Source organism: Parasteatoda tepidariorum, chromosome 9 (assembly GCF_982258835.1).
Source record: "Parasteatoda tepidariorum strain Cologne lab strain chromosome 9, Ptep-v5.0, whole genome shotgun sequence".
NCBI lineage: Eukaryota > Metazoa > Arthropoda > Arachnida > Araneae > Theridiidae > Parasteatoda > Parasteatoda tepidariorum.
Window position 1 is genome coordinate 61,966,741 of NC_141763.1, and position 26,644 is coordinate 61,993,384.

The following is a 26,644-nucleotide window of genomic DNA, read 5'->3' on the forward strand; positions in this document are numbered from 1 at the left end:
TGTTTGTAGAAATCTTTATTTACACCAAAAATGTAAATTTACATTTACACATCATCACAGTTTATTCCTTGTTACAAAGAATTAAACTCAAAACATCATGACTGAATGTTTCACACAGACAAACACACTAGTAAATGAAGACATTTCAATTTTTATTTTCTAAGTCATACTTGATGACTCTGATTCGTCGTCGAATATTTTAAATCAAGCAATACAATAAAAAAAATAATAAGCTAGCGTTGGCACGTTTGGGGCATTATCAAAAAATGCTAGGTATAAAATTAAGTAGTACAACTTTCTAATCTTTCAGCTCATTCTGGTAACGTTAATTTTGATGAAAACTAAAATCAAGGAGTGTGTGTGTTAATACGGCAAGCTCTACTTGCGAGATATTGCAAAAAATCTTAAATAAGTTAAATAAAATAAAAAATTCAAGTTCATTTTTGTGAGGTGCACTATTTAAAAAACATACTTTTCTTAAGCAAATATCGGAAGATTGTGTATAAAAATTAGTCTTTCCCTATTGAAGATACTTCATAAATTGTTGAATGAAAGATGGTGCAAGAAGTTGCTGAGATGTAATGTACACAAGATGTATGGAACAGAAAGCAAGAACTTTTCCTTTGACTGAAAGGCATGATGGATTGCCTAATTATAAGTTCATTCAACCTTGTGCTTTCTTCAATGTCTTCACATCAAGATCTCCATAATAGTTTTCACTGTAAAAAAATTAAATATACGTTATTAAGAGTAAAAATAGTATTTATATACAATAAACAGAATTTCATATTACAGTAGTCGAAATGAATAATAAACAGATAGAAATTTTCCTCTCTTTGCAGAAGATTTTCCTCGATGTTAGTGAAATAATAATAAATATTATATGGTTGAAGAGTTTGGAGAAATTAAACAGCAGGTAGCTAGTGGCAAAAAATTTTTAAAAAAAACCCAGTTTATTATTAAAATAAGTAACGTTTTCTACATACAACTGGTCGTTTTTTTTTTTTTTTTTTTTTTTTTTTCAAAATTAAAAGTCAAATGAATGATAGTCCTGAAATGATAGATGGCATTATCAATCAAATTGCAAACTTCGGGAGAAGATATCCTTTTGATCGCAATAAGGAACAAAAATAAAAACATTTTTTTTCTGTTGTTATCTTAATTAATGGGTGTGAGTATTCAAATTGAATAAACATACGAATTTATCTAGAATTTTTTTATTTTAAAATTGCCACTTTTAAAATAATATCAAGTTGAATTCCTGGTACGGAGTACCTAGCCAAGAGGGCTATCTGCTCCTTCACAAATATATAATTAGATTGAATGAGGTGGGGAGTTTTTTTGAGTCAGCAAGTGAACATGATAAAATAAAATACACTAAGGTGTTCTATAGAAGGTTATATAAAAAATAATGTTAATTTAACGTTTTATTTGAAAATTTCAGATTTTTAACATTAGTGGACAGTGCACACTTTTACATCTAACTGAAAAACTAGTTTGTCACTTTTATGTGGAGTTAAACGGGTTGTTCGGTTCTTTTAATTCAAACTAAAAGAGCAAATCATATAAGTCATAACAAAATCTATGATAAGTTTTTATTTATGAGAAATATCTCTCAACTACAGAATTTTGTACTATTGTCCGTAACGTTAAGTATGGTTCGTACTACGTATAAATCGAATACAGTAAATGATAACATCGGGGAATAATTTTATTTTTCTGTTGCATGAAATTTTTGAACGGATTATAGATATTTATTTAGGATTAGTACTACTTTGTAGACTGATTTGGAAAGACCACGTTTTAGTATGTTCAATTTCAAATTTGAAGCAAAGTACTCAGTGCTTCTTATTTTCTTCCACTAATTACGGACAATGATTGTTCATGCATTACGCTACAAACACATTTCCATTTAAATAATTCAATATTTTATCAGAAAATTGCTAGAAAGTATTGTCTTACTAAAATAAAAACTAATAAAGTTTCTATGCCCTAAACCTTCTGTGAAAGAGTGTTCACTAAATTCGAAAAGAGTGTTTATATTGGTGATGGAAATGGGCTACAGGTGGCGCTTAGCAAAAGTCTTTACTTATGGCAACACTAGACACTTTTACCACTAGCGTGTGGATAGTCATAGGAGTTAGAAGTGCGTTAGTTTCTATCTTGATTTTCAAACCGATTAAAAAAATTTTAAGCTGTATGGAACTACATTAAACATTGTGCTTAACGTAAGTATGTGTTTAATGTAAATTTTAAAAAAATATTATTGATAATCTCAATTCGAAAAATATGATAAAAAGAGGAAACGTCGTAATATATTTATCTACTTAAATGTATTTCCATTCATTTAAGTAAAGAAGGAAAGATAAGGGGTAGGATCTAGACATGGAACCGGTCTTCTCCCCAGATGGCGTATTCGAGTGTTGCCATTGCGAATGAGTAACTAGTACGCTGTCGCTACATTTAAATATCACACTAGCAAAAGATATTTACAAGTCTAAATATAGTTACACTCAAATAATTTTAAAATTGCTTTCTCCTGTTCCAATGTCCAGTGAATAACGATTTATGAAATAGAATATAAATTTGCAAACTTACCATCCAGGAACATTTTCAGGTTCGTCACATTGCAGACTGTCAACATTAAATACTGTGCCTAAACTGCATCCATATGGCCTGGCGGTTCCTTCAATGCAAACGTAGAATTTTCTGCAGTCAGTAGGGTGGGCGTGTCGGCTGTAAAGACCTGGTTGGTCAACATCAGATGGGTCAGGGCAGACGAATCCTTCGGCAACTTCTGTAAATGTACAAGAATTGTGTTGATTTATAAATTACATCTAATTGAGTTAAAGTAGTAAAATGCTAAAAAATTGCATATATTTAAAGGAGCATATATTGACAAAATCACACAAAAATCACCTGAATCTGTATAAGTAAGTTATCTGCATATAAATCGTGGAATTGAGCCTCATTGTTAACATATTAATATGGGGAACATTATATAGCATGTCTCCTATGGAATAGGGGGGAAAAAAGGTGGGATAATGCGTCTAAAGAAGATGCCAGTCCAAGTGAAGTCTAAGTGTAGTTCAAATCCAAATTATCTTTCTTTCAGTTTGTCTTCTAAACTGATCCAAATTATACAGTCGTGACAATGGATATTTACAAGCTTCAAGTTCACTACGCTAATTGGCTACATTTTTTTAAAAACAATAATAATCACTTATTTTTCAAATTTTTTGCCACTTTAATAAATGAAAGAAAAATAAAGGAATAATACTTAACAATAATGTAAGCTTAATATTTAACGTTTACACACCCAATGTATCTATGCTAAGCTTGGCCCGGTAATTGTTTAAAAGTGATAGCTAAATTCTGAAAATATAAATATACTTTGAAGTATTTATATCTGCTAAAAAATTTTTTGTTTTCATAATATAAACATTTTAACCCTTTGCACTCAGAGTTTTTTTAAAAGCTGTTTGATTTAATATCAGCACTATAGCATTTTAAATAACCAATATAGTATTATTATACAATTTTAAAATTCCTAAAATTATGTGATTACTAATTATTAAGATATAAAATTTCTTAATTTTAAAGTGGTGACTGTTGATGGTGCCTCCGTGGAGACATCGGAGTGAAAAGGGTTAAATATTTTCATTTCGTTTATCGTGATTTGGAAATTTAAAAAACATTTTATAAATATAATTGAAAGTTAATTTTATGACATTTCAAGCTATAATGAGAAAAAATTCTTCATCACTCTTTAATTTTTACAGGTTGTGGGTATCCTGTACTTCGTGAGGTATCCTAATGGATACCTCGGATCTAAAGAACATTATTAAATAAATGTTAAGAACATTATTAAATTAAATCAGAACTCGCAAAAAGAAATCACCTTTCATTCATTTAATATTAGTTTTTACAAGTAACTGTTTTGAATTAAACTTCGGTAAATTATCTAACTACCACTCCTTACGATGCGTAACGTTATTTTAATGCAAATGCCTGTTCACATTATGTCAGTTTGAGTTATGAACTCGTTCTTGTCTCTGAAGCGTTCTCAAAAACAATTCTAATGTTCTTGATTAATGTTTTATCTGTCGAAACAAAATATAATCCTGTTGCATAGTGAATTTGTTGATACTAATGAAATTAACAGTTCACTCGCTGAGTTCGTCCTTAATCTAACACTGCATATATGTGCTGCTTAGCCTGAGCGTTGAAATAAGTTGCTGAAAGCGTCACCAATCCAAACTTAAAATTAAATATCCACTATCTATACTCATGGAATCCTATGATGATAATAAAGTACGCATAACACAAATAAGCAATCAAATAATAAGAAAAGACCAACGGAAAAGTTCGCTTTAATAGTACCGTTATAAGCGTGTACTATGTACTAACCGAATTGGTCGCATCTTTCCACTAAGTCAGCCCAAACGCAGACACGTTGTTCAGAATCATAAGCAAGGCCTGGTGGGCATTCGTATTTTGAAGCTTCACCATTCCAGCAAGAGTAGAAGACGCGGCAGTTGTCCTTGTTGGAGTAGATACCGTACAGACGTGGGCAGTTGGGGGTGCTTATAGGGGGTTCTGGAAGAAAAACATAAGAAATCACACTTAAATGGAAATGATAAATACTACATGTGTATAATTTCTGAGCAATTAAATTTAAGGCTGTAAAGACATAATGAAGGAGATAAAGAAAAATTTAAAAATAAACAGTATTGCCGTAACAGAGCTTACTCCGGACAGCGAATAAATATTTTCGAGTAGTACTACTACTCGAAATCTACTACTAATTAATAAACTACTAAGTAGTTTATTAATTCTGATTCTTTGTTTAATAAATTCAATTTATTATATTTTTATCCGCCACTATTTCTAAATAATTCGTAGGAATATATGTTCACCACTTTACTATAGTAGGTCATGTTAAACCTTTTAAATATTAGCAAAATTAATCAAATATTTGCAAATGTTAGTTCGTAGTCACTTACGGTTTTTTTAAATTATCTCTGCCGTAAATGCATTCGGAGCTGCACCCTGGGACAAACGAGACATTATAGCTTCTCCAGAAGGAAGAGAAATAATATAGTTTCTCCAGAAGGAAGAGTAACAATTTTAAAAAAAATATGTAGATAATTTATATTTTAAATATTTACTGGTAGTTAAATAAACACTGAAAATCTCTTGAGAAGTTGATAAAGAGTAAATAGAATAGCTGTCAGCTTGTTCGCTTTTCACAGTTTTTTTCCCCAAAGGCAGACATGCCAACTTGCTCCAGAAAGCGGATACATATTTTTGAGTAGTTCTCTTTTAATGTATGATTATTAGAAATTGGAATGGTATTTTTGTAGTGGAAGATACAAAGCAGTTCTGGAAGTTCGTGAAAATTCAATAAAGATTGAGTAACAGAATAGCACTTATATAATAAAATAAATATTATAGATTTTCAATTTGCCATCCTGTCGTAGCAGAAACCAACAAAAATATTTCATAGTGTGTTACATTTCTTCATAAAACATTTGTTTTCAGACTTATCTATCATTCTTTTTAGCATACCTGCCAACTTTTAATCCTTTTTAGGATGATTTTCCGTAGTGGTAGTAAAAGGGAATTTAAATTACAATTTAAGTCAGAATCATACACTGTATTTTGGACACGCTTATGCGAACTACCTAAACAGTATTACATATTAGTATATATGATTATTTTTTTTAAAAATAGTGGTGGATTAAAAAGATTATAAATTAAGTTTATAAATGCTAGGAATATATAGAAAGCATACATTTTACTACCACTTTAAATACAGAAATAAAATTTTACGCCAAATGCGTAAAAGTTGGCAGGTATGCTTTTTAGTTACTAAAGTCTAGAAATTTAGCTCTTACCTAGATCTGATCTGTCTCCACAATTGACACTGAATGGATAGGCACAGTTTTCTCTGAGTGGGTCAGCATCATCAAAAACAAGACCGTTGCCGCATACTTTCAGAGTAGCCGTTCCGTTCTCGCAAGCCCAGTATTTGTCACAACTTCTGAAGTGAGGGTAGAAACCGAAGTTGTCAGGACAGTCGAAGTCGTCCCTTTGGGCCAAAGCTGAAATAAATAATCATTTTTATTAGTTACGTTTTCTACTTAACTATTAAACAATTGAAGTGCATATTTTCATATTTTAACTGCCAATTTGATTTAAAATTATAATTCGATTTTGGGATGGTATTTGGAATTCAAATATTTTGTATCCCACATTAATGTTAAAATGAAATAATAGCACTGCTACTTTAACCTATTAAAGGCCAATGGTCCGATGAACTTTTCTCAAACAGATGTAAAAAATGGTAGCTCATTTCATTCATTTTTGAAATTAATATTGGAGTAGTAGAAGTAGCAGTACTTCATTAACGTTGCACTAAAGCTGAGCAGTGGGCTATTGGCGACAGGATGGGAAACATCAGCGAGGATGATCCGAAGACATGCCATCACAATTTTGAATCTCTACAGGGAGGGGTGGTAGTATCCTCGCTTTGGTAGCCCAACTACCTGCGAGCGAAGTCAAGCACTTAACGTTGGAACAGTTTAACAATTATCGATACCGCACAATCTCGGTCCCTTCACAGGCTGATCAAAGTGGTCTTGCACCCACTCACTGACTGCAGTCAGTGATGCTTGATTTCGGTGATCTACTGAGATTCATGTCTCACAATCAGTCACTTTGTGGGGCAAATTTATCTTGGAGAAAAAAGAAATTCGCAATCGCCATAAGAAATTAATAACATAAGAGACACATATTTTTGATTTTAAGTTATGAGACTACGATACTTTAAAATTTAAGTGTCAGGCGATACAGAGAAATGTCGTATAAGTTTAAACCATAAACGTTCTACTACTATTCTATACTTTCTATACTTATTTAGATACTTTCGGAACAATATCCCGAAAGAGTTAAGAGCAGGCTTTTTTTTTTTAAAATAAAAATTAATGAAGACAATTAAGAGTACAACAAGATAAATAGTATTTGTACGAAAATCAATATCTAAAATAAATTTAGAATAAAAAAGATTTGAACTTTATTAACCCCTTGGGGACGGGTGATTCAGAAAAGCATTTGTACAAAATCAGAATCAAGTTGCAATTAAATAAAAAGCGGTAACTTAAATGTATTTGTTGCTAATTTGACAGACTTACTTTGCTTTTTCTTTAATTATTGTTAGTTTAATCATATATATAATCAATGTTAGTTCAAAGTATAACTAAATAGTTTTATTTTGAACAAAGTAATGGTGAATTAAATAAATCAAACAATTATAACTCCGCCCACAAATAAACTGCTAAAGAATTACTTTGATTACCAGTTTTATCTTTTTATCCTGATTGATACAGTTTCATGCTGTCACGTATTTGTGACAGTCGGCGCGAAAGGGTTAAAGACTCACAAGGAAAGAGATATTTAGTTCGTTGGTAACCTTAACAAAAATACGAGAAACCAATTAGAATATGTAAATTTCGTAATTTATAGATTTATATTACTATATTTTAAAAAAGAAATACTCACACAGCACTTAAAATGACCATGAATCTAGTTATATTACTATATTTTATTGTAACACGAATAAAAAAAATTGTATTTCCCTTTTGCAATTGAAATTCTAGTTCGTTAATTTTTTGGCACAGTTGTGTTATTGTTTCTTATCCTAACTGGTCAGCCATTGGACTAGACCATGAGGTAATTTTAAATTCTAAAATTCTAAAATAAGAAGAAAATCCAGATTATAAATCCACCTTAACGCGATAGAAATAGCACAGTTGAAAGTAATGCTAATTTCCACCATTTATTTGAAATGTTTATTCTCAGAATATGTTTATTCTCAGAAATGTTTATTCATAATAAAAGTAATTTCGTATAGAGTTTTAGACAAGATGAAGCTGCAATTTGCCATAAAACCCTTTTTTACGTTTATAATTTCTTTTCCTTTTAATTAATTTCTTTTACGACTTTTTTTTAAAAGTTAAAGTAAAGAGAAGTAAATTCTATTTGTATTTCGTTGGAAATACTTTTTTGTTCGATAAATACAGCCTAAGGGGCTAAAATAAAAACTAGATCAAAATACTCTTTTCACGTAAAGAAAAAAAAATGTATCTATTTAGAAAGTGTGTCAAGATTACCCCCAAAATGCCAATGTTTTTATGTTTTAATTTGGAAACATCGCCAATGGCGATACTTATGAAGCGTGAAGAAGCACAGTTACAGTTTAAAAGATAGTTTTATAAGTTTATCTTAAAATAGGTGCAAAGATTGACATTAATGTCATGTGATTTACGATCTATGTAATGAGAACGATTGAAAGTTCTAGAAAATCGTCTCCGTGTATAAAAAAAAAAAAAAAATAAATGGAAAGTTCTAACAAAGAACAAAATAAAAAGAATTAAAAAATCTGAAATTACTTTTGTCTGGACAGCTACAGAATTTTTTCAAAATGATATTTTTAGTTTAGTTTATTTTTGTTTAAATGTACATGTTAATGAAGGACGTATTACAAACATACTCACTTGTCTGCTTCTTAGTAAATAATACTTAAGTCAAATAACATATGACCTTAACATATCGCATCATAAACGGAAATGAACCTCTTACCACTCCCTACGCAGCAGGAAAGTGGCGACACTTTATATCACCAGAGAGAATTTTAAATCATCCTGCTTAGGAGTACATTATGGAATTATATAAAAACTGTAGCTTGCAGAAGAAACCGATTACAGATTTGAAATCAGCGAAGTGAAAATATCTAAACTCCATTCAAAAATCTCCTGCAACAGAAAAATAAAATTCTCCCCCGTGTTATCATTTACTACATTCGATTTCTACGTAGTACGATCAATACGGTACGAGCAATAGTACAATACTTTATAGATAAGAGATATTTCTCATATCTAAAGGTTTATCAGCGATTTTGTCATGATTTATATGATTTGCTCTTTTAATTTGATGCTAAGATTAAAAGAGTTCAACAATCCGTTTACCCCGATGAAAGTAACCAACTAGCTTTTCATTTAGATACATAAGTATAGACCGAATTAAGAAAATATATATATACTTTTGCATTTACCACTATTATTAAAAATGTATAATTTACAAATAAAATTTTAAAATCAATGATATAATGGTAAAATAAGTTCAATTGCTCATTCAATAAAATGTTCTATCTCAATGGCAAGAAGCATGGAAAAGGCTGGATTTCACTAGGGAACTTACGATTTTTAAATTGTTCCTCATTACCAATTTTACTTACAATTCACGATTCTAAATCACTGGGGCACAATGAAATCCGTGTATAACTTTTAGGGGTATTTCTGTGCTAAAAAATACTTTAATTTATTGTCAAAATTTAATAAGAAATCTCAGATTCATGTATATTCATTAAATTGATGATTCATTAAATAAATCTTTGAGATTAATTAAACAATTTTTAGCTTTTAAATCATGTTTTTTTTTTATTTCATGCTATTAATGAATCGCCCATTGTTATCGTTGTAGTAATAGTCAAAAAGCAAAAGAAAAAGATTTCAATATAATTATACATTTTATGGCAGATATAAATAGGTGTAGTAAATTTTTCGTACATAATCTTTATATACCCAGACACATATATATGTTATGTAGAATTCACGACCTTATTTTTAAGGGTAACGCATGACTGAAGCAAAGAAAAGAAGAAGAAAAAACATATAAATTGCGACCTTATTTACAGGTAAATTAGCTATTCTAATCATTTAAGTTATTAATCAGGTTTGACGATGCTGTCTGGAACGAGATTGGGGTTAAGAGTTAGATAACAAAGAAAGTTTTTGAAGTTCAACCCCATTTTCCTTTTAAAGTTTCTTATTTGCATGCAACTTATTTTATTTCATTCTTTAAAAGCGTTTTTATTATGCTTAAAAACTCTATATTTGACAGATATTTGTAGAATGACACAAATAACTATATCTTTCAAAAAGATTAATCTCAAGTTTATTTTTGATTTTATTTTCAACAGTAATATTGTTTTATTTTTATTTTTTGTTTCTTCATAACAAAATTTCGTTTTCGGAAAGCAAAATATTTGGCATTTATTTTTAATATAATATATAATTTACATGTAAAGTAATTATTTATTTAGTTGTTTTAAATCAAATAAAATTACAATTTTAATCGATTGTTCGCAGAGATGCCAACTTGCGTTGGACAGCAAATATATATTATAAAGTGGTAGTTTATCAATTGTGATTCTTGGTTTCATAGATTCAATTTAGTAGAATTTTATCCACCACTATTTCTAAATAATTCGTAGGTTTATAAAATTCACCACTTCATGATACCTATGTGATGCTATACCTTTTAAAAAGCAAGCAAGAATAGTCAATTAATTGCAAAATTTACCTTGTAGTTATTTACCGTTTTTGTTAATTATTTTGGCGTGTCCGGAGCAGTTGGCATCTCTGTGTTCGTAGCTAACTTTAAACAAGAGTTTAATTTTATTCAAGATATCAGTTATTACAATTTGTTATAAAGTTATCTATAACTACAAGAGATACATATGAGGAACAAATTATATTTTCACACAACAATCAATTTACTTGTTTGGTATTTATTTAATTATTAATAAATAAAAATAGCCATCGTTGGCCCACCAGCTTGATCATCATTCAAAATTATCTTATACAATGTATAAACTTTAACCCTTTCGCGCCGACTGTCACAAATACGTGCCAGCATAAAACCGCATCAACCGGGGTAAAAAGATAAAACTGGTAATCAAAGTAATTCTTTAGCAGTTTATTTGTGGGCGGAGTTATAATTGTTTGATTTATTTAATTCACCATTACTCTGTTCAAAATAAAACTATTTAGTTATACTTTGAACTAACATTGATTATATATATGATTAAACTAACAATAATTAAAGTAAAAGCAAATTAAGTCTGTCAAATTAGCAACGACTACATTTAAGTTACCGTTTTTTATTTAATTACATTCTGATTTTGTACGAATTCTTTTCTGAATCATCCGTCCCCAAGGGGTTAATGGTTAATGCAACTAATCCGAATGCATAACTGTGTCAAAATGTAAAACTGTATCAAGGATATTCTAATTCTTCAACCCTTTCTGAAATCCTAATACCTTAATTAGTTTTAAACAATGAATTAATCAATTGTTTTCATCGCCTAACTATTTATTGCGGCTTCACCTGCGCAGAAGTAATTTGATTTCAATTTTAACTATTTTTAAGATATCTCCGCAATACTTTCAAAGTTCGAATTTTAGTAATAATTTAAAATCTGTCCATCAGCCATTAAACCACACTAATCACCGAAAATATGAGCTCAAGACATTTCAGCATACAATTCTGTTTATCTATGCTATGAGATAAGAATTAAAATATTTATCATATTAATTAAATATTTAACGCATGACTATCTAATCAAAACTACTAAAATTATTACTTAAGACAACCAAAGAGAGAAAGAGAAGGAGAAATTAACATTACATTCAAATAAACGCTGCTAATTATAAATAAAACCTGTGTTTTATTGGCAAGGACATTAATTATTAAAATTTAGTTTAAAAGTGTTTATCTGTGCAAGAAATACAATTATTGTATAAATTTTTATTATTTTTTATTTTAAAAATGTTTTCAGAATTGAAAAAAATATATATTTCAAGTTATTAACCAAATGACAAATTAATTACGTTTTCAATAAGGATTGATTAAACTGAACTATATTCTTAATTTTGGTTCTATTATAGAGTTTTTGTCCTTTTTTTCATTACAATAAGTTTTTTTTTATGCTAAATATTTTACATTTAGCTTCACATAATAAACAATTTACGTCTTATTTTAGCTGGCTTAAATCATAAAATAAAATTGCTATTATATTCATGAAAATGTTGTTAATAATATATTAGACCCGTTATTTATCGACAAAGATATGAATTATAACTGCCTGTTTCAGAATTGTCAGACAACTGTAAGAACGAATCAATTCGTAAATACCAGTGTTGTACCGGTTTAAAAAAAAAAAAAAAAAAAAAAAAAAAAAAAAAAAAAAAAAACAGAAATAGGTTTAAAAGCGGGAAAAAATAGCTTCCTAATTTAGAGAATAAAAAAAATGCCATGATTACATTCTCAATTGCTTTCAGATCAAATAATTCGATCAACGAAAAGAAATAACTGAATAAGGAAGAAATGAAAGTAAATGAACCTGAATTAATGATTTTCTTTCAGAAAAAATAAACTGAAATAGAAAAATTATCGTCATTATTGGTGATTATTTGTTTATACGAACTCCTACAAAAGAGTAATCAATTAGGAAAGAAAGAGAAGCCAAAAATAACTGTAGAATGGATCATGTTTCGGGAATGTAATAATTGTTAGGTATATTTATCTGTGAGGAAGGAAAGTGAATAAACGAAAGTAATTGATAATTGTTAAAACAAACAGTTCTATTGTACTGAACATAGTTATTATTGTTCCGCATAAAAGCAGTAAATCTAGTTTTTTCCTTTTCTTAAGTAAATTGTATTTACACTAAAAAATGAAACAAAACGTTTGTTATATTAGTAGAAGAGTTTATAAACTAAATTGTCTATTATTCTTAAAATTAAAAACATTTTTTTTAAACTTTCAGTTCAACTTTACAATTTGTTTAAATTTAATTAGTTTCCATCAAACTTGTTACTATTATTTTATTTCATTCCCTGTCTCTAATATTTTAGATTTACCGTTTACAATAAAAGCAAAGTTAAAAACAAAAAGAAAATTATGTGTTAAGCCTTTTGTAGCTAAATTTTTCGTAGTAACGAATAATTTTTTTTTACAAAAATTAATAGTATTACACAAGAAAAACTTTAGAATCTCTATGCATAGTTATTGTTGTTGTCGTTGGCCATTAAGGCAAGGGGAGCAATTGTTCTTTTTTTCAAGTGGCGCCATCTATGGCCAAGAGTTCGACTTACGTCACAAACGTTTATAGGGCGGACCCATTCATTCATCCACAGATCGTAATTTTGACCTGAACCACGGAGCGATCAATCTCCAATTCAGTACCCCAAGAGGTATAATTGATATGGTAACATGGAGGACTTTGTGACCCTACAGATTTAACATGCACCATTTACTGCAAGGGGAGTCTTCGACCGGCTGGTTTTGAACTCCCATTCTCACTAACGAGAGACCAGAGCCCGGCCCAACCAGGCTTTCCCGGGTCTATGTATATATACCAATAAATAACAGTAAATATACCGATTTATTGGAAAGAAAAATATTTATTTTGCTCTGAAAAAAAAGTTTATAAAATAATAAAATACATATGTCATTAAATTTATTTTATTTGTTACGAAATTAAAAAATGTAATCACCCTAAAGTTAGCTCGGTAACCCAATAAGAAGAATGTTAATACTGCTTTGCATATTTACATTCTTTTAAATCAGGTTAATAAGATAATTTAAAAAGAAGCATAAGTTGAAAGTAAATTACAAAACCTTAATTATGCGAAGAATTGGTAGGAAGAAAAAAGATGAACTAGAAATTTAACTGTTATGAAATTTTGCTTTTAAAGTAAAAGACATTTGTTGACTAATTGTGCTTTGCTTACATCAAAACGCCTCTTTGAAGAATGTTGTAGGACTGCATTGTGTAAAATTTAGGACATTCATATACATCATCACTTTCCATTATGCAAAAAGCTATTCACGAATATGTTGTTTTTTTTAATTGAGCATTAAAGTAATTATAAGTTTTCTCACACTTTGTATACCAAATAATATTATTGTTAAAAAATTTATTTTAATATGTATGTATATAAAATTATACAGTACATGGGATTTTTTTTTCTAATTTTAGGATAAATATTAGGATAATTCGTGTTGGTAGGCATTTCTCCTTCTTACACGAGGCATAACAAAAACTGTTTTAAACCCAAAACAACGCTCAAATTCAATTTCTGTCTGTCAAATCTCTTCTTTTATACACATTGTAGGTGTCGCTACCACCGCCTGCTTTGCATGAATGCGCTGATAAGCTAATCATTTGCATACCACAACATGCTTTATCCGTTCTGCAAATTTCCATTCGTGGTGTGTCGCCTTCCTGGCGTAGCAATTTTAATGGCCAGTAGTGTAAATGAAAAAGTTTGCTTACAATGTCAATTCACTCAAATTTCAATTTACTACCACTGTATAAAAGAGCGTAAAAATTGGCAGGTATGTATTAATGTTGTGATTAATAGTATGTTCCTAATTGATTATTCATAATAAATGAAAATTGTACAGATATATAAAAAAATTAATATTAATGTAAGTGAAATTTTAATATTTTTTTCGAAGCATTTGAAAATCCTACCACCGTTAAAATGACATCATAAGTATTACTAAAAACCAAAAACGGAACAATTCTCATCAACTGTATTACCCAATTTAAAATTTTTTTATGGTTTTCCATTGATGGATCAACATAATCTTGAACCATTATTTTTTTGATAGTGACAAACATAAGTAACCATCACCCCAAAGTAGGAATTCGGACAGATTAATTAATGTCCAACATATGAATAGCGACTTTTTTTGGACAGTTTATTCGAGAAATTTCCATCATAGTTTCTTAGAAATCAGATGTTGGAACGATCATGAGCCACCATCACCCCAATGTAGGAATTCGGACAGATTTTTGATGGTCCAGCATTAAAAAAAATTGTTTTGATGGTATATTCCAGACAAGCGACGAGAATTCCCAATAAACCATCACGGAAATGTATAGTCTAACCATCATGCACCATCAGGAATTGTTGGTCCATGAGAATCAAACTTCTCTTGGTGGTTTACCATCATAGTATTAAAGTAGCATTTCCCATCATGGAATGATGGACATTTGTTGCCATATCGAAAACCATGAACGCATAATGGAAAATGTTGGATGGTGGTGACCATCAAATGATGTAGGACCATCATGAATCGAACTGAAACCGACATAAACTATCAAAATATTTTGATGGGACCATCAAAAATTTTGATATTAAGCAATTCTTAAATTTCTGGGATTTTAATTAATGTTTGGGATTTTAAAATGTTCGATTTGTAAGCAAAACTTTAGAGAGGAACGAGGAAAATCTTTAAACGAACCCAATGACACCAAATTCTTCTTGCCCTCATAAACAATCTAACTCTCACTCTAATCATATGCGATCCATCATTTTTGTCAAATAATTGTATTAAAGAACGGGGAAAGGGAGTTTTCATTCAGGAAGTATGTAAGTAGTTCAGGAAGTTATATTATCGCTTACAAAATCTGAATTTGTACTCTTAAAGCCAGAAAACTGTACTGAAGTAATAAACTTGACCAAAATATTTCAAAATTGTTGCGTTAAAAGTCACTTTGAGAAGTAGCATCTGCACCAAACTTCAGAGCATTGTTATATTTACTGTACAAATGTGATGGCAACACCCAGAAAAGAACAGACACGGTGTAGTCATCCATTCCATTCGACCCACACGATTACGATATTCTATGCACGATCACGACACTTAGACGACACCCAATTTCTTAAAGCAGTTTCTCTTTCTTTAAAACTGCCTACTCCACCCTGAGCAGTCCTATTTCGTGGAAATTGGAGACTCTCTTGACTGATTTTTAACGCTACTGCAGGCTGTCATGTTCCAAAAATATAAAGTACTGTTGGTAAAATATCTGATTTCTACTTAACTTTATTTCAAGAGTAGTAAATTAGTTTTGACTACCACTATTTATTAACAGCTAAATTATATAAATAATAAATATCGTGAATTAATGTTAATAATAAAGTTGGTAAGCAAACGTATTAACAAATATGTATATGTCGTAGTTTAATTAAATAGCCTGCTCTTTGCAAATTGCCAGCTAAAATTTTCTTAAGCTTAACAAATAACGTAGGCAGTTTTTTAGAAAACCGACTTTTCCTAAAAGTTTACAACACTATATAAATTTCAAAATAAGATCTAATTTTAATAATAACAAAATCAGTAAAAAGTGACTGTGCAAATTGTAGGAGTTGATCCTATGTACGGAGGTTCACAAATGAAAGATAGCTGTTTTAAGTAAAAGAAACCTTCAATATATTCAAAAGTAGTGATCTAGGCTATCACAAATTGTTTTATATTTTTTTGTTAAATTTATTCATACTCTAAATTATTATTGTAGGTAATTACGTGTTTAATTTTTATTTACCCATACGTGCCTAGCGTCATTTTAAAATTAGATTTACATTTTTAAAAAGAAAAAAGTGATAGCTTAAGTGATACATTGCTCGGATTGATTTTGAGGAAACAAAATAGCTTTGCCTACCATAATATACTTATATAAACGGTTATATTCACTTGGTTTAAACAAATTTGTACAATCGCATTTTTAAACTAGTAGTTTTTCTTATAAAGACCACTTTTTGTGCCTAGGCATAAGCTTTTGTGCCCAGGCATAATAGTAGCAGTTTTAAAAATTATCTTTTTTAATTGCATTAAATATTTTAGTTAAGGAAGCAATGAAGTGACAAAATTCAATGTGATAAAAATTAGTTACACATGCAAAATAACTAGTGGATAATAAATGTATTGCCGTGTAAATTATACATGGGGTAGTTGGAATGCCAAAAACGCAAAGGGTAAAAAAGAAGAAAAAAAAAGCAACACCAAGATTTTTGAAATTTTCTTAGAAATCATGAAAGACGCTCTTGAAGTTCATCCACGTTGTGACCTTCGCTTAGATTATGCAGAATAACAAGTAGTTCTCAATCTTTCACTTAATGACAAGAAAAACATTTATCGTAAAAGGTGGCACAAAGTCCCGCCCAATCTAATCAAGAATTTTTGAGTGTAAAGTACTTGTGACCGCTAAAAATCGACCTTTAGAATAGTAAGTCTTTACAATCTTTGTCGAGTCAAGGTTAGGTCTCCAGCTTCATAAGCAAATTCTAGAAGAAATTTCACTCCCCCATAGACTTAAAAGACAGGGGGGGGGGCATAAGAATTAATTCTAGTCTCTCAGACATAAATTCGGTCTTTGGAAGACAGCTAATATTGTGGAGCATGATCTAAAATCACGTGCCTATCTAATTTAACAGTTCTGGACGACAAGTGTATTAATTTATATGCTTCACAAGCTCGTGCGGAAATCTAAGAGGAATATTTTAAAAAATATTCTTTATAGAAACTGGAATAAAAAAGGAGAGATATATTTTGTCATACGTAGTTCAAATTTGAATATCGCAGTCCCCCTTTCCTCCGTTTTTAATCTGTAACAAATTATAAAATGAAAAGAAAAACATTATTAAGCCAATAAATCTACTTAAAAATTTTTAAGATGATAATTAAATTTCCCGATATTACCGTTTTAAAACGCATGGAAAAAATATCTAGGTATCTTAACCTTAAATAACTTAGATCGGCGTAACTTGCAATTCACAGATTATGAATTAAACGTGCATATTTTCATAATACTTTTTATCCTAAACTAAAGAAACTTATGGTATGCTAATAAAAATATAAAATTGTGATAAATTTAATGTTTTCTATCTTAAAAGATGTTAAAGTTCACTACCGTATCATCCTTACCTCGCAAAGGTAGTAAAAGATTAATGTTTAGTTATTTTTAATTAAATGTGCATATTCAGAAACAATTCAGCTTGACAAAAAAATGCAATGGTGATAAAACTAGAATCGTAATGTTAAACAAAATTAAAATTTGTAAATATGCTCGATTTTCTTTTTAACAAATAGAGAAACGAAATAAAAATTGGCATAAAATTTAGATTCCAAAACACTACAAGGCTTAACATTCTGATTTCAAAATTGAAGTGTGATTTGCCAGAAGCGTTTAAGTCAAATACAGATATTAGCCAAATAATTAGAAAAAGGCAAAAGTTGTTTACATTGTCTGTATCTAAATATGTTTAGATTGTTTTGAAACATGATTGGATGCCTATTCAGATACCGAATCACGATTGGATACATCTTCAGATAAAGACAATCTAAATATAATTAGATACAGACAAATCATAATCTCTTATTAAAAATCTGTTTGCAAACCTAATGTTTACATTTAAATAACTTTTAACTTTATATAATGTTTAAGTGCCTTCTATAATGGTCGTTTATTCATTAACGTAAAATCTTTTTGCATTACCATGCAAATATACAACTCAACGTCCTGTCTTCGAAATTCTATTATTAAATTTCCCCGATACTTTTAATGTATAGAATCTAAACAGAAGGTGAGAGAGGAGACTTGATAAAACAATGGTTTTGTTGCATGATTATATCATATCAAACAATAAACACATAAGTAAGAATGCAGTCTTGTTACAATGTTTCTTTCCTAAGGAGGTCACCATCTTAAGCAAACATTCTTTATGAAGTCTGGAAACGTTTAATGGTTCCACCCATCCGGTCAATGGTCGGAAACTAGGACTCTTACTTTTCTAAGGGCATTGAAAGCGACAGTGAAGTTTTTGTTAAAAAAGAATTATGTTGAGAGATTCAGCGATTTAAAGTAAAAGATATTTATAGGCACTGTTACTCTTGGATGATGTAATAAAAATGTAATGATTTAAAGCGGGGAATAAAATAATGTGTGCCATAGAGCAGTTTTTTATTGAATCAATGTTCGAATAATAAATTTTGTGAATTTAACGATAGTTTTTATGCTAAAGCAGCCAAGAGATTACGTTAGCCTATCAATATTCCAATAGTAAACAAACACTGAATTTGTGCACTCAAATTAGATGTGAAATATCTATTTCCGCCTAAAAGAAATGTGAAATTGCGCCTTTTATCTATCGGTTTTAATTAACAATCTTGTTTTTTCAACAACAAAAATCTCAGTTTTTTATAATAAATAAAATTAGCAAATTGAATAATACAAAAGTACCGCTTATATTCCCAGGTCCTTTACAGATCCTTTCTTTCGGGGAAAATTAAGCTCTATCCCTGATTCACAAAGAGTGTTAATTCTTAAACGAATCTAATTTCCAAATAGGAATAGTTCACAATGTTTTAATGAAATATAGATACAGATAACGTTATAGTTAGGCGATCTATTTAGCTGGTTTAGAGTTATTGGGCTGTCTAAAGTTACACTTTTCAGTGTAAAAGTGTTACTGTAGTGTGCCAGCTTGTAAGTGATCATAAATTTTATGGGAAAGATTGATAACTAAACAATAAATTTAATGTAAAGTCATTAAAAAAAATCGTCAACATTCCAATGGCCGGAGGAAAAGTCTAAGTCTTCTAGAAAAATTGTATTAAGTGTTTGATAAAGAAAGAATACTATTAAAAATGACTATTTGTAATCCAAAAGTATTCTGTTTAGATCATAACCTCAAACGAAGTGATTGAAAAATAATTAGAAATGCAAGGTTAACCATGACAAACGATTCTGAGTCCGTAAAGGTTCAGTAAGCATACAAGGGTACTTCCTTGTGAGATTTGGAAGGAAAAAAATTTTTTTTTGTTCGATTAATGGATTCTGGGACTCATGTTATAAGGATAATGGCATAATATTACATTTAACAATGTCACGACAGCGCCTGGCAACCTATTGATGGAGCACTTGATAGAATTGGTGACAAGACGCCCAGAGACTTAGTAATTGTAACCGGTTTTATAAAAAAACCGTAAATCCAAATATATATTTAATGATTCAAAATAATGAATAAACCTTACACCGTGAATAAGTTGAAAAGAAAGTAAGATAACGGATTAAGGTTGTTTTACATTCATGGTCTGATGGAGCTATTTGTTTCTTTAGGCGAAAGGAAAATCATTTGATTGAATGTAAGACAAACATCGACCTTGATTAGTTAAAGATTTAAATTATAAAAACAATTATATTTGTCCCATTAAACTGTCTAAAATAGAAAGAGTTAAAAATTATTTTTATTCTCAATCGTTAACTAAAACTCCACTAACATTTACGTCATACAAATTCGATATTTATATACATTGTTTTTTAAACTACTCAACTAGTTATAAGGTAACAAAACTTCTCAAAATTAATGAAATGATCAATATTTTTAAATAAGTAATATGTTTTGAATCAGTTTATATTTAATCAAAATTGTTAGAGATATTTTAATTTCATCAATGCAAAATCATTCTAAAATAGATAATCTTGTTTTTGTAATGAAATGTTCATTTCAAAAAATGTGCTATAAACTTTAAAACTTCTGAAGTGCAATCACATATAATAACAAATTTTAAATAACTAAAAATTAAATTTCAATCAGTATAATTCACTTTAATAAGCTCAAAAAGATGTTTTGTGTTACGTTCGTAAATAACCACTATGCGTGTATGTGCGTACTATTTCTAAATAAATATATCTAGATGCAAAACAACGAGTTTCAAAATGAATAATAACAGCAAAAAAATTTTTTTTGTTCTTTTATAAATTTTTGATGCAGCGTTTTAATTCTTATATAAGAGCTGTACGAACACTGAATTTAAAAGATTATTTTTACGAAAATTTTAATAATTAAAATAATTTTTTTAGTGATGTCCATTGTGTTTAATATTCGAAACTAACAATATCTAGATATAAATTTATCACTACTGCTTCAATTTCCTGGAAAATTTAATGCGAATTGTGATCATTAAGTAAGTGCATATTTATTAAACAAAGCCGTATTCCTGATTTTGAAAAAGAACTTTAAATTTTTCTTTTGAAATGAATTTCAGAAACTGGGTATAATTCTATGAGTACCTGGCCAATAAGGCCATCTCCATATTTAATAATTATTTGCTATATTAATGAATTAAATAAATAAAGTTAATGATAATTGGGACATAGGTGTTAATGATTATAAGAAAAAGATGAATAATGTACATATTAAAATTTATCATGTATGAATATATACATATTTAGAATTTTTAAAATATATTGGTACTAATAAAAATGCTGAAAAATTTCTTTTTTTAATTTTGCAACCAGTACTTATTATTATTAAGCTGGGACAAAAAACTATTAGCTAAAAAACATGCAACGGAATTTATTTAATATAGCTTATATTTAATAGTAATAATTTACATGAGTTAAGAAATTTTATTTTATTAAAAAATATCTAACTATAATAAATATACTAAATTATATACAACGACAACAGTAATAAAAATTTTAAAAAAAATTACATCATTCTCAAAAAATGTGCACGATGCGATGATTTTTATTGCAACACGTGCAAAAGCAGGAAAATGCTGTTCAATATAGGTCATGAAAACATCAAAAAACTAAATTTAGGATATAAAACCTGATTAAACTGGCACTTTAAAGGAAAGGAGAAGACAAAAATGAAAAAGGTGACATATATAAAGATAAGAAAATTAAAGTCCGCACAGTTTTGCCATTTATTGCTTTTTCTTTTCTTTTTTTTTACCGGCAAAAAAATTTGTATTCTTGTAGCATGTCGTGGTGTAGTTTGCCTTCAAGTTGAACAAGGTCGAATCATGTCAATTCGGATGGAATAGTGTGGATAATTTCTACAATTTTTCTATCTGTTAAAATCATAGAGGAGTCACGGAACTGGTTGAGTGACCCAAATAGCCGAAAGTTGTCACTTTTTAGTATTTCTGGTTTCCCCCTTCGACCAGTTTTACTTTCACATAAATCGATTCCACTCATTTAATAACTGTGACATAAAAGTGGAAGAAAGTTGATTTATTTAATGGAGTCATAGGTGCAAGGCGTGTTGCTTTAAGAAAGGGGCTTACAATTTATTTATTTCCTCTAAATTTAAGAAAGTTAGAAATTACAGACGATGTGTTTTGTACAAGATTCCACAAATGGAAACTGCGCTTTCTAAATTTTGTCATTTACAGAGATGCTGCGATCTGAAAACTTTTTTAGCAAAATTGAAAAAAAAATATGGACGTTTTAAGTAATTTGAATATTTAAAGCTGAAGCGAGTGATGTAAATTTTTGGCGCGAGAGCCATGATTTGGCTATACCGTGCATACAGTTTGGTTAAAAGTTTATATAACTTAGTTCAAACTTAATCACTAGGTTAAAATTTATAACACTTGGTAAAATTCTAAACACAAGGTTGAGTTTGAAGAAACTTGTTTAAAATCAAAACCAAATTAAAACTAAAGTAATTTGGCTAAAATCACTATGCAAAAACTGGTCAATTTATTAAAATTTTAACTAAATCAGATTATAAAATCCGGTGTCTTTCAGGTAAGGTATTAAGTTAGGATGAGGTGTGTCTCCAAGTAAAATTGCTGAACTCGGGAAATCGCAATTAAAATACTGTCGTCTTTTAATATAAGGCTGAAAAGACTGATTGCATTTTTGTAGTAATGAAGTTAAAACTAAATTTAAACATTATTAGTAATCTTGAAGAAACTTAAATACCACTTATTGATTTATTTTCAAGTCGTAACAGTTCTGATGTATCATTAAAATGAGATTCGAACTGAACTATATCAAAGTCTGAGACCTCACTGTAGTTCAAGTTTCAAAAAATTTACAATTAAGCTTAAATATCCTTTTTTTATTATCGTGTAGAAAAGTTTATTATGCAGTGCCAAGAAAGTTCAAATTGAACTATATCATAGCACAAAATCACACCATAATTCAACTTTCAAAAAACTTACAATCAAACTTCGATATTGTTTTTATGTGAAACATGTCGGAAAGTTTCATATCATACGATGCAAGAAGGTTAGAATCGAACTAAATCAAATCATTAGACCAAAATTGCAGTTCAACTTCCTAAAAAATTTTGAAAAAGAAAAATCTAAAGTTAATCGTATGAAAGTTTTATATCATACAGAACAAAAAGAAGGTCTGCATTGTACTATATATCAAATTACTTAACCAAATTTATTAGTTAGTTTGTAGTTTTGGCGCAAGAGCCAGAAATGGCTAAACCAAATTTACAGATCAACTTCCAAAAAAAACCTTCCTTTTTATATATAAAAAAAATTTAAGTTTAATCATACTATCATGTAAATAGATTCAGGTTCGAAGCTATTTCTATTAATTTAGTAACATAGATCAATTTTATACCATATGGGTACAACAAATCTGCACATAGTGTCGCGTTTTCTAATTTTCGTGCAAAGACTTAGCACGTACAGTGCGCAAAATATAAAAACTGAACTTATAGATAACTTTTGATTTAATGATTTGATTTTTTTTGGAACTAATATGCATTCTTAATAATCACTCTTAACCATATTTCACAGCTATGCGATAATCCTCGAAGCATGAAAATAGTATCTGGAGAAAATATATGCAATTATAAATCTCAATATTTGAAATTCTAAATATTAGATCAAAGGTTATTGAGTTGTTAAAAAAATTTTTTGTTTCTTTTTTTTTTACGCACGCGTTGTACAGAGAGGATACTAAAAGTTAAAGAAAACAGAAAATCAATTATTACGATTCGCTACATTTCAGTTAAAACCGTACATTGTAATAAGACTGCAAAATAGCACATAATTTAAGACAAATCAACTATGTCAAGTAATTCTGATCCGAATAGTGTGAACAATGTGCAAAAGTATTCTCAATCAAATAATTAAGAAAAGACAAACCAGTTGTATGCTTTTTAAAGAAAATTTACTTTTTCGTAAATTGCAACGTCAAAGCTTAAAAACATTAAGCTATGATGTTTAAAGTTTTGTTTCACACAAAAAATTCGCGGCATTAACTGATTCCTCGGATTTTTGAGACATATAATGGGGGAATGTGTGAAGTGGGAGTAAAATCTGGGGCAGAGGGGGCCTAGCACCAAACAGTGAAATCATGAGTGGGAAACCAGATGGTATAACATATGACGAAATCGATAGGAAATTAAACTAGATTAGAATATAATAATATTTACAGGAGTCAGAATAATACGTCACATACGCAGGTGTAATACTAATATCAACCACAATGGAAAGATTACATGAGCGTAAAATAGTTCGACAACTAAATTGTCCGTGACTTTGGGTTAACACATTAAAATCATTAAAACATAAAGTTATATTAAAAATAATATTTTTATTAAACTGGTAAGTAAAATATTTGACTTTTGATAATAACTTGAACTTATAATTAAAATTTTTAAAACACGCATCGTTTCACATAAAATAATTTTTTTTCAGTGATGATATTTCTAAAAACCTTCTTTCAATACGGAAGTATCTGATAAACCTTCCCTAAATTTTAAGGTTTTGACTTTACGGAAAAAACTTTACTAATCACAATTTTATGTGTTTATTAAAATAACAGTTTATATTTAAATAATGGTTCGATTTCCGTTATTTTAACAAATGCATTAATTAAAATAACAATGGTCGTACTGAAGTGAATTACTGAAAAATATGTGATACTTTGAGGAAATGAGTTTCCAAAAGCGTGAAGAAAAAAAAGATGAGTTGAAGATGTGACATTCAAAAGAACAATGTTAAACAGAACGTGATGAAAAATAAAACATGAACGTGACAAACGAAGAAGAAAAACATTGAAATTCGGAACAAAATTGTTTGAACATGACCTAAATTCAAAAAGTTTCTCAAAATAGGATTTAATTTGCAGTGTATTAGTATCGAATTTAGTTTTTTTGTTCCAAATTTATCTATTTTTCGTTTTTGTTCCAAATAGAAATAGTTCCTTTCTGGTCAATTTGAAATACAATCATAATAGTATTCTAGGCAGAGTAAAAACACATATATTTTGAACAATATAAATATTTTCTGAACAAAAAATTTTAGATTCTTTTATTAATCATACAATTCATTTGAATTTTTTATAATAAGAAAAACTTACTAAATATATAGTATTTAATAATCAGGTGGGACTTTTTCTGTAAAATGTCTAATATTTCTAATGATCTATTTATTAACGGTTTAGAATATTTTTTTAAAAAATGATTATTAAGTGGAACTTTTTATATAAAAAGACTAACATTTCTTTAAACATTGTTGAAACATAAAAATAATAAATATTAGTCTATAATTTGGTCTATTGACGATTGCATTTTAAAAATATATAGTCTAAAACTTGATTATTAAGTGGAGTGCTTTTTATAGAATGCTTAATATATCCTCATTGTTAACGCTTAAAAATTGATAAAAATTGGTTACATACATTGTTCTACTAATGGTTTATAACATTTTATAAATGATATACTCATTGCAATACTATTATTTCCATAGTTAAATTAGTAAGAAATTGAGAATTAGGGGTGGTGCCTTCTTTTGTTAGCCCAAAATATAGTTGTATATATTTTCAATAGAGGGCAGCACCAAAATTTATATTTGCCCCCCTTCCTTCGTCAGAGGGGTAAAATATAATCATATTTCTGACCAAGATATTCATATATGAATTCTTTAATTTAATTCAAATATCAAGACTATTAAAACTTATGGACACTTGAATAAATTTAAGCGAATATTTTAAACAGACCAATAAAAAAATTAGTTCGAAAAGTTCACGTTTGCTCATATTTCGGCGTATTACACGAGTTAAAGCTACTTTATAACTCCTATCATGAAATGTGGAAAATGAGAATATTTATTTATATTACTAATAGAAAAAGAAATAATTAAAATCTCAACTGATAAAAAACAAAAATTATTTCAGTAATCGTTTATGATTTGAATTTATTATCAACGATAAAAGATTTTGTGTTCAAGATAATATATAAATAACTTATAAATGTATATTTGAATCTCAAATAATTCTGTTCTTACTTTTAAGAAAAGGAACATAAAATATTATAAAATTAGTAGGTAATGCAAAAACTATCCGAATAGTTTAAACATTAATTACCTAGATAATAAAAATAAAACCATATGAGCATTTTCTTTAATATAAGGACCGTTCACTGCACAAATTTATAAATTCTATGAAGCAAAAAGTGGATAAAAACTATGAAATAAGGTAGCTATGACTAAATCAAGTACTTTGAAATTTAAAGGTTACAGACTTGTGAAATTAACAGCTTAATTTATTTTTAACTTGTACTACATATTCAAAAATAAATTTTAAAATTTAACTACCACTAATAAAATTAAACAAAATAAATAAATATATAAATTTCTGTTCTTTTTAATGATCGAATTAGTAATAAAATCCACTTCAATAAATGAAATAAAAGTGAGTAAATTGGAAGTAAATCTTTAGTTTTATATCACTGAAAAGTATATCAATAAATCCAAATATTTTACATTTGTTTCAAAGAATATGAAATAAAAATGTTAAAACATACAATTAGATAATGTTAGTTATTTCATCTTGTAAAGAATTTTTAGCTTGATTTCTCTTAAAAGTTATTATCCATGGAATATCCTAGAAAATATAATATATGAATTCGACTTACCACAAGCTGCTAGTGCCACCAATAATAGTGAAATAATAGTCTTCATGATTATTTTGTTTTGAAAAATTTAATTGATTTTTCCCTGGGTGTTGCAAGAGAAGCGTGAGACCCAAGCAAAGGAGCAAATGGAAAAATCGTCTGTCCTGGACGAGAGTTCGTAGCGAAAATGTGGCTACTTTCTGGTAGCAGACAGTTTTTGTAGCGGCTCAACTTCCAGCCATTCACTGCGACCGTGACCTAGCCTCGCACCAGCGCACCGAAGAACT

The 26,644-nt window shown here is 29.0% G+C and overlaps 1 protein-coding gene across 1 annotated transcript; it reads right to left on the reverse strand.

The window, feature by feature from the left end:
- Gasp (Chitin binding Peritrophin-A domain-containing protein Gasp) lies at positions 1 to 26,644 on the reverse strand. Its single transcript, XM_016071430.4, has 5 exons — positions 26,379 to 26,644; positions 5,901 to 6,107; positions 4,411 to 4,599; positions 2,599 to 2,797; positions 1 to 719 (listed from the first exon to the last, which is right to left on the reverse strand). Exons 1-5 carry the CDS (start codon positions 26,422 to 26,424, stop codon positions 665 to 667), a joined length of 696 nt encoding a protein of 231 aa, XP_015926916.1. The 5' UTR covers positions 26,425 to 26,644; the 3' UTR covers positions 1 to 664.

Bases quoted from the DNA above. Each gene is read 5' to 3' on its own strand.
- Gasp (XM_016071430.4), bottom strand. From the start codon at position 26,424: ATGAAGACTATTATTTCACTATTATTGGTGGCACTAGCAGCTTGTG. The intron at 4,600-5,900 runs GTAAGAGCTAAA...TTTTTCTTCCAG, and splicing joins TGGAGACAGATCAGATCTAG to AACCCCCTATAAGCACCCCC. The intron at 720-2,598 runs GTAAGTTTGCAA...ATTTTTTTACAG, and splicing joins CCTGAAAATGTTCCTGGATG to TGAAAACTATTATGGAGATC.